The sequence below is a fragment of the Lithobates pipiens genome, unplaced genomic scaffold, assembly GCF_037356315.1.
Source record: "Lithobates pipiens isolate NorthernLeopardFrog02 unplaced genomic scaffold, aLitPip1_a1.2 Scaffold_18, whole genome shotgun sequence".
In the NCBI taxonomy this organism is placed as follows: Eukaryota; Metazoa; Chordata; class Amphibia; order Anura; family Ranidae; genus Lithobates; species Lithobates pipiens.
This window is the reverse complement of record NW_027507758.1, coordinates 261,109,117-261,121,585: the sequence shown is the minus strand read 5'-3', so window position 1 is coordinate 261,121,585 and position 12,469 is coordinate 261,109,117. Positions and strand designations below refer to the sequence as shown.

At 41.1% G+C, this 12,469-nt stretch overlaps 1 protein-coding gene across 14 annotated transcripts in view; it reads right to left on the bottom strand.

Annotated features, from left to right (window-relative positions):
* Positions 1 to 12,469, bottom strand: part of EPB41L2 (erythrocyte membrane protein band 4.1 like 2) — a 351,078-nt gene that overhangs the window by 37,347 nt on the left and 301,262 nt on the right. For 7 of the 14 annotated variants that reach the window (XM_077486872.1, XM_077486875.1, XM_077486869.1 and 4 more), the window contains 2 exons: positions 11,306 to 11,452; positions 8,643 to 8,795 (listed from right to left, as the gene is read on the bottom strand). The exons of 2 other annotated variants lie outside the window; for them this stretch is intronic. In XM_077486872.1, coding sequence (XP_077342998.1) covers positions 8,643 to 8,795; positions 11,306 to 11,452 — 300 coding nt within the window. The remainder of the gene's footprint in view (positions 1 to 8,642; positions 8,796 to 11,305; positions 11,453 to 12,469) is intronic. 5 more of the 14 variants (XM_077486879.1, XM_077486873.1, XM_077486880.1 and 2 more) reach the window with 1 other exon arrangement.

Here is a 12,469-nt window from a genome sequence, read left to right as displayed (position 1 = left end):
ACACTATCTTCAACATTGGAAATTTGCAAAAGCTTTGCTGGGAACGACCCCAGTGCACCCTTATATATAACCTCAAACCACTGCACAAAGTTCTGCAGCAAGCAACAACGTGAAACAGAGGACAGAAGGTACCGAAATCCTGTAAAGTACTCCAAGGTATGGATTGTCCAGGAAGTCAGAACTTCCATTATCATAATCGTACAGGACTTGTATTGATTGACCATAGGGAATCCCCATTCAATAAACGGAGGGGCGGGGAACAATTTGGCAAACAGGCCCACCGAAAACAATGGTCAACAGACCCAAAACTCTTATATGTCAGTTTGAAGCACTTTGCGACTGCAGCTCGCATCAGCAGAGGCCTGGAGAGCTATCGGGTAAAACTTTGAGACGGTATGAACAGAGGGCCAGGTAGCAGCCTTGCATACCTGTGTGCTTGATGCTGAAAAGCCCAAGAAACACAGAACGATCTGGTGGAATGGGGCTTTATATGGGAGAGGAACCTCCCACCTTAAGGGCATAAGTCACCTAGAAATGTTGCAAAAGGAAGCAGAATGTCCATTCTTGGGACCTTTACAGACGACAAAGAGGGAGTCTCTTTACTGAAGCAAGATGTAGCTAGGTTGACCCCAACAGCTCTGAACACATCCAGGCAGCGATGTGAAATCTCCTTGGCGTGACAAAGGGAAAGGAGTATCCCTATGTCCTTTCCCTTGGACATAGGGAAAGGAGAATAATATCTTCAATAATGTGAAAGAGCACCTTGGGGAGAAAAGCAGATATTGGTCTCAAGATCACCTTGGAATTTACTGTATTGGTTTAAAGGAAGGTCTTTGAAGAATCAAAAGTACCAGGTTCAGATCCCAGGGAGACATGGTAGGTTTAAGTGGGGTACTGAAATGAGCAACTCCTTGTACAAAAAAACTTGACAAGGGTTCAAATGCAAAAATTTCTGGAATGCATAGCATAACCCAGAAATCGTCCCCTCTAGAGTACTAAGAACTCAATGATGGTCCAAGCAGACTGGAGGAAGACTAGAATATGTAAACTGGCATATTCCAAGGAGTTGAAATGCCTGGTCTTGCATCAGCCAGAGTATGTCTTTCAGGTTAAAAGGTAGATGCAATAAGAGATAATTTTTCTGGCCCGGAGTAAGGTGGGAATGACGAAAAGTCAGAAATGCTAATTTAGGACCTGAGTTTCAACACCCATGCTTTTAAAGGCAGTGACTGGGAATCAAGATGGACCAAAAGGCTTGTTCTCCAGGAGTTTATGCATGTCTGTGTACCAAGTTATCTTGGGCCAATCTATGGAGAGAAGGATAACCAGAATCTGTTTTTCTGTCTTGCAGAGTAGTCAAGGAAGAAGACTCACTGGAGGGAATGCATATACCAGTCTGAACGCAGACCAAGGAATAACCATGGCATTCATCACGAGAACCAGGGGATCACTAGACCTGGCCACTATTTTTTTTGTTGAATCTGAAAACCATGATGTCCACATCTGGTATGACACATTTATGACGAAAGTTCAGGAAGATTTCTCGGTAGAGGGACCAGTCTCCTGAGTCCAGATGTTGGAGACTCAGGAAGTCTGCTTGCCAAATTTCCACTCCATGTATGTAGATATCAGAGTTTTGTAACATCATCACATCCACCTAGGAGAAAATCAGGACTGCTTACCTTGAGGGCTGCCTGGCTTCTGGTATCCCCTTGGTGGGTTATGTAGGACACAGCTGGGGTATTTTCCAACTGCACCCTGACTGGGTCACTGTGTAGGAGAGGGGTCCAGCGTAGGAGAGTCAGTTTAATGGCTCACATTTTTAGAAAGCTAATGGGAAGCATATTTTCCTGTAGTGACCAGGTTCCCTGAAATGTCATGGAACGACAGACCCCACCCAGAGCCCATAAGGCTTGCATCTTATCACATTTCAGGAAGAGGACGGAATGATTTTCCAATTTTACTATGGAGTTGGAAATCTATTATCTTTCAGAAAATATATTTTGTAGCCCCTGGAAACGACAGATTTGACAAAGATCCAGGATTCTTCTGATCCATACTGGCACAAATGCGAACACATGCACCCCTCCAGAGGGAGAGGGTGGGCCTTCATAGTGAACAGGGCTCCTGTGTCAAAGGCTTGCAACAAAGGGATGGACTCATATTTCACTTGCAGTAGGATGCTTGGGATGACTGAAAGAACCCCTTTCAGTAGAAACAGGTAGTAGCCATAGGCTGTTTTTTGTGGCGCAGAGGCACTTTCCACTCCCCTGTATCTTCCTCGACAAACTGATCAAAGCATTTACCAAACAGGGTTCACCAACAGGCATTCGTAAAAGACTCAATTTTGGAAGTGGGTTCAGCTGACAATGTCTACCCTCAAAATTCATAGACACATTCATAGAGAGCAGCATTATTCTAGAAAACGATGTACATTCCCTAGAGAATAAACAAAAGGACATGAGCAGCAATTGTTCCAGCAGAACAGGGTCCACAAACACAGGATCACGCTCTCTATTAGTTTACCCAGTTCAGTTAGCAACAATCTGACAAAAAGACATAGTTGTATTAGCGGGTTGCAAGCCAGGACCAGCGAGAGCAAGGGTTGTCTTTAATAGGGTTTCTAAGCATTCTGAGGGAACAGAAACAGTGAGATGCCTGTTGAGAACAGAAATGTCAGGATCCACTACTGGAACAGATCATTTGTTCATAAATTCTTTTTCCCTAAGACATTACTCAGCAACGAGTCTTGGAGGAAGGAATACCTGTTTGCAATTTGGTTAATCCTCATGCAAAGCACAGTGAGTTTGTGTGTGCGAGGAAAAGGTGTTTCTAACCCTTTCTAGCCATTTTGTTTCCCCAAGGAGCTAGTTAAGGCCGAGGGGATTCCAGGGCTGCTAGCAAAGGCTAGTATGAACAGCATCAAAAAGTGTGCCAACGGTGGAAATCACCCTGAGCATTTCCCTTCTATTCCTCATTGCTGCCTATAGCATGAATATTAATAGGACCTTTTTTGTCAGTGCCTCTGTGCCTGGTCTTCACCATTGCCAAGTGAGGGAATCTATGAAATGGATGCAGAGGACATTTGCTTGTCTGGAGAGGGAAAGGAGCTGCTATAACCCTGGTGCTGACTGATGTCCTGTTGCTGTGTATCTAGAAAATCATTCAGTCAGGTTATCGACTGACATGCATCTTGTGTTGTCAGAGGAAAGGCAAGTTGTAATTCTGTTACTACTCAAGCAACATTGTGGAGTGGGTAAAACCCACCAAATGTTATAAAGGAAAACGTTACCTGCCACCAACATGGTAGAGACTTTACAGAGGGGGATTATAAAATAACATGAATAACATTGCACATGCAAAACAGGACCTGGTCATGCTGTATATACAGAGAAGTCCTGTCTAATCTTATGCATGCTGCAGGGTCCCGAAGGGAACCAAACTTCACCCATCATGGTGGACATACCCATTGAAGGGGTCTTCAGGGTCTGGGTGCCATAGGTATAGACAACGGCCCTGAACTTGTATAGCACCCTGCGTCTTACTACACTCGATGCATCATGTGCCAAGGTGAGCACCAAACACAAAGTCCAGTGCCCAAACATTATAGGCTGGCTCTGCTGCAATGGCCAGGTACGGTTACCAAGATGATCATCGAGGATAACCAATCAGGAAACTAATACTGAGGCCCGAGGCAATAAGCAGTTGAATCTAGATAGATTTTTCACTTGTGAAAAAAAAAAAAAAAAAACACAACAGAATTATTATTTTTTTTTTTTAAAGGATGGCTTAGAAACTTCTCTATATGGGAAGAGGTCCATCACCTAAGGACACTAGCAAACAAATGGACTCCCAGGGAGTGGGTGAAGTTTTATTAGGGTGCACTGGGGTCATTCCTAGAAAAACAATTGCCAGTATCACCTGAAAGCAGTGGAATGTAACCCATGGTCTATAAATTAGTCCTGTGTCCTCAACTGTGCACTTAAAGTAAAATGTTTGCTGTTTTAGAGTAGCAATGCATCACGATTTATGTTTAAAGATTAAAATAAATAAAGCGCTATTCAAACTGCTTTTTAGAAGAACCCATTTAGGCCTCATGCACACTGGACATTTTCTAGCTGCTAGCAGGGGTGTCTGGCATTTTTTTTCCTGCCGCTAAACTCCACTACATGCTAGCCTATGTGTATATAGGCCTTTAGCAGCATTTAGTGGCAGGAGTTTTTAGAGGCATATAAAAAATAAATAAGAATTAGAAAAAACACTGCCAGTGTGTCCAGGATGAGCAGAGATTTTGCATAAAAAAATGCTTGATGTTGCTAAACGTGTCTAAATGTCCCTAAACGCTAATATTCTGGCCAATTAAATGAATTAATGCCCAAGCTCTTGATGACTGTAAACACGCTTAAAAGCTTGTAGAAGCTTTAAACAATTTTAGATTGGTCAGGCTTGTTTTCTGCCAAAACATTGCTTCTAGGAATGTTTGCAAAATGTCCAGTGTGCATAAGGTCTTAAAGGAGAAGTAATGGCAAAGCTCATTTGGTTGCACTACATCTATGGATCACAGGAGTGCCATATGTTTTGCACTTCTGTGACCTGTTTTCAGTAGAGAGCAGGCTCAAGTCCACTCTCTGCTGATGTCACAGAAGTTGGTCCAGGCACCGCGTCATCACCAACACCTGGCTCGGGCTCTCGGGGAGCCGCTGAGAGCCTGAGCCGGCTGCCCCCGCCCCCCCCACAGCCCAGCGCTCCAGTGAGCAAGGAGGGGGGCAGAGCAGAGACTGACAGCAGCCTCTGCTCGGGGAGCTGTCAGAACCAAGTGCCAGGGGACAGATGCAGCATCAGAACCATGCTGCATTTACCTAGGTACAGTGGGGGAAAAAACGTATTAGATCCCTGCTGATTTTGTACGTTCGCTCACTGACAAAGAAATGATCAGTCTATAATTTTAATGGTAGGGTTATTTAACGAGAGACAGAACAACAAAAAAATCCAGAAAAACATTTAAAAAAAGTTATAAATTGATTTGCATTTTAATGAGTGAAATAAGTATTTGACCCCTTCGCAAAACAGGACTTCGTACTTGGTGGTAAAACCGTTGTTGGCAATCACAGAGGTCAGACGATTCTTGTAGTTGGCCACCAGGTTTGCACACGTCTCAGGAGGGATTTTGATCCACCTTTTTGCAGATCCTCTCCAAGTCATTAAGGTTTTGAAGCTGACAACTGGTAACTCGAACCTTCAGCGCCCTCCACATGTTTTCTATGGGATTAAGATCTGGTGACTGGCTCAGTCATTCCAGGACCTTAATGAGCTGCTTCTTTAGCCACTCCATTGTTGCCTTGGCCATGTGCTTTGGGCCATAGTCATGCTGGAATACCCATCCATGGCCCATTTTCAATGCCTTGGCGAAGGGAAGGGGGTTCTCACCCAAGATTTGATGGTACATGGCCCTGTCCATGGTCCTTTTGATGCGGTGAAGTTGTCCTGTCCCCTTAACAGAAAAACACCCCCAAAGCATAATGTTTCCACCTCCATGTTTGATGGTGGGGATGGTGTTCTTGTGGTCATAGGCAGCATTCCTCCTCCAAACACGAGTTGAGTTGATGCCAAAGAGCTCGACTTTGGTCTCATCTGACCACATTTCCACCCAGTTCTCCTCTGAATTATCCAGAAGTTCATTAGCAAACTTCAGACAGTACTTTGAGCAGGTGGACTGGCGGGCGCTGCAGGACTGAGATCATTGACAAGATTCTCCAGTGTAGTTCTGGGCTGATTCTTCAATGTTATCATTGGAACTCCACGAGGCAAGATCTTGCATGTAGCCTCAAGCTAATTGAGATTGAGTTATTTTGGGTTTCTTCCATTTGCGTATAATCGCACCAACTGTTGTCATCCTCTCACTAAGTTGCTTGGAGATGGTCTTGTAGCCCATTTCAGCCTTATGTAGGGCTACATTCTTGTTCCTGACATCCTTGGACAGCCCTTTGGTCTTGGCCATGGTGGAGAGATTGTAATCTGGCTGATTGCTTCTGTGGACAGGTGTCTTTTATACAGGTAACAAGCTGAGATTAGGAGCACTCCATTTACTGTTACCTGTATAGAAGACACCTGGGAGCCAGAAATCTTGCTGATAGGGGATGAAATACTGATTTCCCTCATTAAAATGCAAATCAATTTATTACTATTTTGAAATGTGTTTTTCTGTTTCTCACTGTTAAAATAAACCAAGTATTAAAATTATAGACTTATCTTTTCTTTGTCTGTGGACAAATATACAAAATCAGCAGGGGATTAAATACTTTTTTCCCTCACTGTATGTATTAACCAAAAAAACAAAACAAAAAAACCCCCAAACCCATACTTCTCTTTTAAAGTCTGGGGCATAACAAACTGTTTTCTTTTTCCATAAATAATGTAATTCATAGCATTAATTCTTATAGTAATTACATGACTTACAAAGGTGGAACTCTGGCAAAAATAGTTTTTCTTTTTGGCTAAGGTGGACAGGGTCTTTATCGTTTCAGCCTAAATTTGACCCAGAAGTATGATGGGACATTTCATCTGGTGAGAATTTAGAGTGAAAACATAATTTCATAGACTTTGATTATAAATTGGCGGTTTCAATAGCGCTGGTTTTCTTGATTTTGTGCTTTAATAATGCATGTACATTCACTACTTAATGGCTCTGGTAATCAATTTTTCATAAAATTGTGTTTTCTTGACTTTTTGTAACGTTCCCAACATCTCATTTTCTACCTCACTTCAGTTTGAAATGAGAAATGCACATTAGTTGCAGTAAGGGCCGGTTCACACTGCGACGCGAGGCGAGGCGACACGGCTGGCCTCGCCTCGCTCCCGCAAGTCGCCCCCATTCAGTACTATGGAACCGTTCTGAGAGGAGCGACTCGAGTCGCTCCGACTCAGAAAAAAGGTTCCTGTACTACTTCGGGGCGACTTCGGGGGCGACTTGCATTGACTTCTATGCAGAAGTCCTCTGCAAGTCGCCGCTGAGCTCCCCGCAAGTCGCGGCGAGGTAAGTCGGAGACGCCTCGCCGCGGCTCGCTGTGTGAACCGGCCCTTATGTGCACTTCTCTATGCTCACTACAAGTACCATATTCCACAGTCCCTGGTCCATTTCTGGAATTTGAATTGTTAGTTAGAATTAGTTTTTTTCTACACCAGAGTTCAGCATCACCGCCTTGTGGGATTACAAAGAATAATAAAAATTTAACTCTTCCCCACAATGAGCTTTTATTGCTATATCCCTCATTTCCTCTCACTTTCTGTCTTGATGACAGCAGAAAAAGTCAGGAGACAACTCTGCAATCGTAAAAGAAAAAAAAAAAAAGAAAAACCCAGCTAGGAAACGACATAGCAAAGTGGGGGAAGGATTATATTGTGTCAGACTTGTATTGTTGGAGGCAAATATATCCTTTGATGATGAAAATAATTATTGTTATACAGGATTTATATAGCCAACAGTTTGCAAAGGGCTTCACAAAATCAACTCAAATACCAATTTATTATGTTTTTTTAGAGCAGTGGTCATCAACCCTGTCCTCAGGGCCCACTAACAGGCCAGGTTCGCAAGATAACCGAAATACATCACAGGTGATACAATTTTCTGCTCAGTGATTGCAGTATTCTAGTCTGCATCTCCCCAAGGTAATGCATAAAACCTGGCCTGTTAGTGGGCCCTGAGGACAGGGTTGACCACTGTTTTAGAGAACTTATACAAATAAATATGTGTATATACTGCATGATTATTTTTGGAGGTTATCCATAGCTTTTAAAGCAAACAAATTGGTCATTTAGGTCTATTGCCTGCTCTCTATAAAAAAAAAAAAAAAAAAAACATTCACACTTTTCTGGAGTGTTGCCTTAGTGTACACATTACTGCAATTCATGTTATGCGTATTAGTGCCATCTGTCTTGAATGGCACCGCATTGCGCTATCCCTGCGTGTGGTAACACACTACTAATACTACATGCCTTTTTTTTTTTTTTACCTAGGGCCCATTCACACCTATGCATCTACTATTCAGGTGCATTTTATTTGTAATTTTAAATGTGCGTTCTAAAGACCTATGACACCCTATTTCACATCTTGCAACAATGAAAAAAAAAAAAAAAAAAAAAACAACACACAGACAGGTCATTATTTCCAAATTATTCTGAAAGATAGAGCAGATGTGCAAACACGTTTTATTTATAATGTTAGGACTATGTGCTCACACATCGTGGTGTGTCACAAGGATACAATGGGGTTGATTTACTAGAGGTAAATAGTCTGTGCACTGCAAGTGCAGTTGCTCTAGATCTGAGATGATCATGCAAAAGGAAAACAAAACTAAATTTTTGCTTGCACATGATTAGAGCAACTGCACTTGCAGAGCACAGTATATTTTCTTTTAGTAATTCAACCTCAGTGTGAAAAAGTTGTTAATGCAACACATGGTAATGTGAGTGTGACTGAAACTCACCAAAACGCATGAGCATTATTGGGCCCTAAAACTAAGGACTTATTCTTGAAGATTTCCTTCTCATAGCAAAATACCAGTGTCTTATCAAAAATGCATGGATAGAAACGATCAGTAATAAATATAGTATTGAAAAGAATGAAGAAAAGAAAAGAAGTGCACCTCAGGCAGTGGAGGGGAATGGGAAACATTAAGCAAATCAGAAGGAAGGCTATCATTCACTACATTCTCCTCTTTGGTCCGCTGATAAGATGTGGTGAAGGTGGAAAAGCTGTCTTTACTAAACAGAATTGATGTTATCTCTTCTTCTAAGCTCTAGATAAGTTAGAGAGCGGAGAGCAGAGTTAACAGAAAGAAAGAGAAAAAAGCTAGAGAAAAAGTGTGGAAACGTCAATACAAAAGCACAAAGGTCTGATGAGCATTAACAAAATTTCAGCTATTAAGGTATATTAAATGCATAGCACACACCCAGGAAAATAATCCTTTGCCTCCAGAGCCCAACAGTGCCTTTATATGCCAGATAGAAAAACTTGTTTTATTCATATTCTGTATAGAATTACCTAAATCCCCATGCTCTCGGGATTCTAAACCACAATCTCTCAACTTTGCATTATGTTAAAAGTGGGGAAAATATACTGCAATTCTGCACATTTTGCTTTGTTGACTTGTACAATAATGAATAAAATTAGTGTTCATATTGTAAAACAGGCAGAGCTCTTATTTCTTAATAATAAAAGTTGCAATAACCTACATCATTTGAAAAAAAAAGTAACAACATCCGTGTTGACATGGTAACAGATTTCACATAAAACTTATATGAAAGTCTAATGCCGCGTACACAAGATCTGACTGTCCAGCGGACAATCCGATGGACTTTGCAGCTGAGGTCCGCCGGACTCTCAAGCGAATGGACTTGGCCACACACGATCACTCCAAAAGTCCGGCGGATTCGAACGTGATGACGTAGAATAAGGAAGTTCATAGCCAGTAGCCAATAGCTTCTGTAGCGTTGGTTTTAGTCCGTTCGGACTAGCACACAGATGAACGGATTCCCGCTAAAAAGCCGAGTCCGGCGGACAATTTTGAAGCAAGTCTTATTTCTAAGTCCACCGGACTTTTGGGAAAAAAAAGTCCACTGGAGCCAATGTACAATCGAATTGTCCGCCGGACTAAGTCCTCCGGATAGTCCGATCGGGTTTACGTGACATAGGACTGCATTCGCATGGATGCAAAGGCCTGTAGAATGTGAACGAGGCATTTGTTAATGTGGGTGAAGCTGTGTGCAGGCAGCCTGTGCTAATGGATGGATGCGCAGTGGCTGTACAGACTTCAGCATACAGACGATTTTGACAGGCAGACAGGGTCGGGTACACAGTCTCATACACACGGTCTTCTTTGGGATCACAAACACGTCCCTGTTTGGCTGTGTGCTGGAGTCCATACAGTCACTGCATTTTCTTTTATTAGCGCAGGCTGCCTACATTTATGGTTATCAACCTCAGTATCCCCAACGGGCCAGGTTTTCCTTTACTTTACAGCTTCCTTAAATAAATATCAACGACATTGTATTGGTAAGGGCTATTTTGTCTATGGGAAGTTTCCAAAACATGGCCCGTTGGGGGTACTTGAGGACTGAGGCTGAGAATCACTGGCCTATACAACTCTAAGCGGCTCCACATGCAAAAACAAATGCCTTATTCACTCTGCACGGGCCTTTGTGCCTGTGCGATTGAGGCTTTAAGTTCAAAATCTTCACCCCTTAGGATTTATCTTATAGCTCCTTATTCAGCCAACCAAAAAGGAGATATGTTTTCCCTTAGATGCATATTATACATACCGTACACAACATAAATCAATGTATTACTTATACTAAGACATCTTTAACTCTAGCACAGCAAAACAGTTCATAGAATTTATTCTTTTCATGAGACTCAAACTGACATTCAGTTCAGTTCACCAAGTTATTTTTTTTATACATTCTCTATCATAACAAATGTTTTTAGCCAGGGGATTTATTTTAAACTTTCGCTGGCTCTCTTGTTAATATGGTTATTAGGAAAAAGAATTGTTATAGCTTAGTAAATTTAACTTATTAAGCATTACCACAATGCGAATATCTTCTGTAGCTTTACTCCACACAAAAAAAAAAAAGTGTTACTGGAAACAGGAATGCTTCCAACAGTCAAGTGTACATAAGAGAATGTGGGCCCTCTAAAACTTAACTGACAAACACCGTTTAGTAAACCAAACACCTTTTGATAATGTCATTATGTTACTCAAGTTAACACTTAAAAACCTTTTAAAATATAAATGACAAATAATAAAATAGAAATTTAACACCAATTAGATAGGTGATGGCTTACCCTTTGGTATAAGTTGTAAGACATTTGTACATAGCAGCACTCTATGATTACTAGGGCAAAGAGAATTAAGGCTTTTTTCCCCTAGCAACCAGATGTAGTATAGTATAATGAAAGCTGATGGCTGTCAATTATTTTATGCAGTACTAGTTTTTATATAGCAGACTCCAAAATTGAAACATTTTCCTATTATACAGTTTATCAGTCTCTGATATCAAAACTTTAGTATTATTTTACATGGTCCCATAAAGCTACATATGTCACATTCTCATATAACCAGCAAAATAAAGTATTTCTTCCATTCATTAACCATGCTACTCTTTTTAACTGACATATTTTTACACCAGTGGTTCAGATTTGGTATCTAACAGAAATATTTTGTTGAATTTGTTTGTAATAGACACATATAACACATACTACCTTCATACTTCGGGGTGCATGTACAAGAAGAAAGCTTTAACATACCCCTTGTGCTTGGAGGGATATAGGTGTGATACAACGCTTTTCCCATTCATTGGGACGAGGTTCTGGGGTGGATTCCATGAAACTGCGCTTGAGCTCACTAATGCTAGCCTGATGTTTCAATATTTCCTCTGGAGACTTATCCAAATCCTGACATTAAGTAAGGAAAAAAAACACAAACGAAAAACACAAATGTGGGTTAAATTATGTTAGCTCTAATTAAATGTTAAAGAAATATGTCTGATTTGAGAAAGGAAGTGTTTATTAAAAGAGGTACTGGGGGGGACGGGGGGACTTCACCATTTAGAATACCACCAACATGTAGTCGGTAATCTAGTAAAAAGGAAATTCCAAGGACACTATTTAACCACTTGCTTACTGGGCACTTAAACACCCTTCCTGCCCAGACCAATTTTCAGCTTTCGGTGCTCTCACACTTTGAATGACAATTACTCAGTCATGCAACACTGTACCCAAATGAATTTTGTGTCCTTTTTTTCCCACAAATAGAGCTTTCTTTTGGTGGTATTTGATCACCTCTGGGGTTTTTATTTTTTGCGCTATAAATGAAAAAAGACCGAAAATTTTGAAAAAAAACGCATATTTCTTTGTTTCTGTGACAGAATTATGCAAATTATTAATTTTTTTTCATAAATTTTGGCCACAATTTATACTGCTACATATCTTTGGTAAAAATAACCCAAATTAGTGGATATTATTTGGTCTTTGTGAAAGTTAGAGAGTCTACAAGCTGTGGTGCGAATCGCACAAAATTGATCACATCTGATGTACTGGTGGCCTATCTCGCTTCTTGTGACCCAAACAAGTCAGGAAAGTACAAATACCCCCCAAATGACCCCTTTTTGGAAAGTAGACATTGCAAGGTATTTAGTAAGAGGCATGGTGAGCTTTTTGATGTTGTCATTTTTTTCCCACAATTCTTTGCAAAATGAAGATTTTTCATTTTCTTTATTTTTCTCCACAAAATTGTCATTGTAATAGGTTATTTCTCTCACGTGGCATGTGTATACCACAAATGACACCCCCCAAAAAATTCTGCTACTCCTCCTGAGTATTACAATACCACATGTGTGGGACTTTTTCGCAGCCTGGCCACATAGAGAGGCCCAACATGCAGGGAGCGCCATCACGTGTTCTAGGAGCATA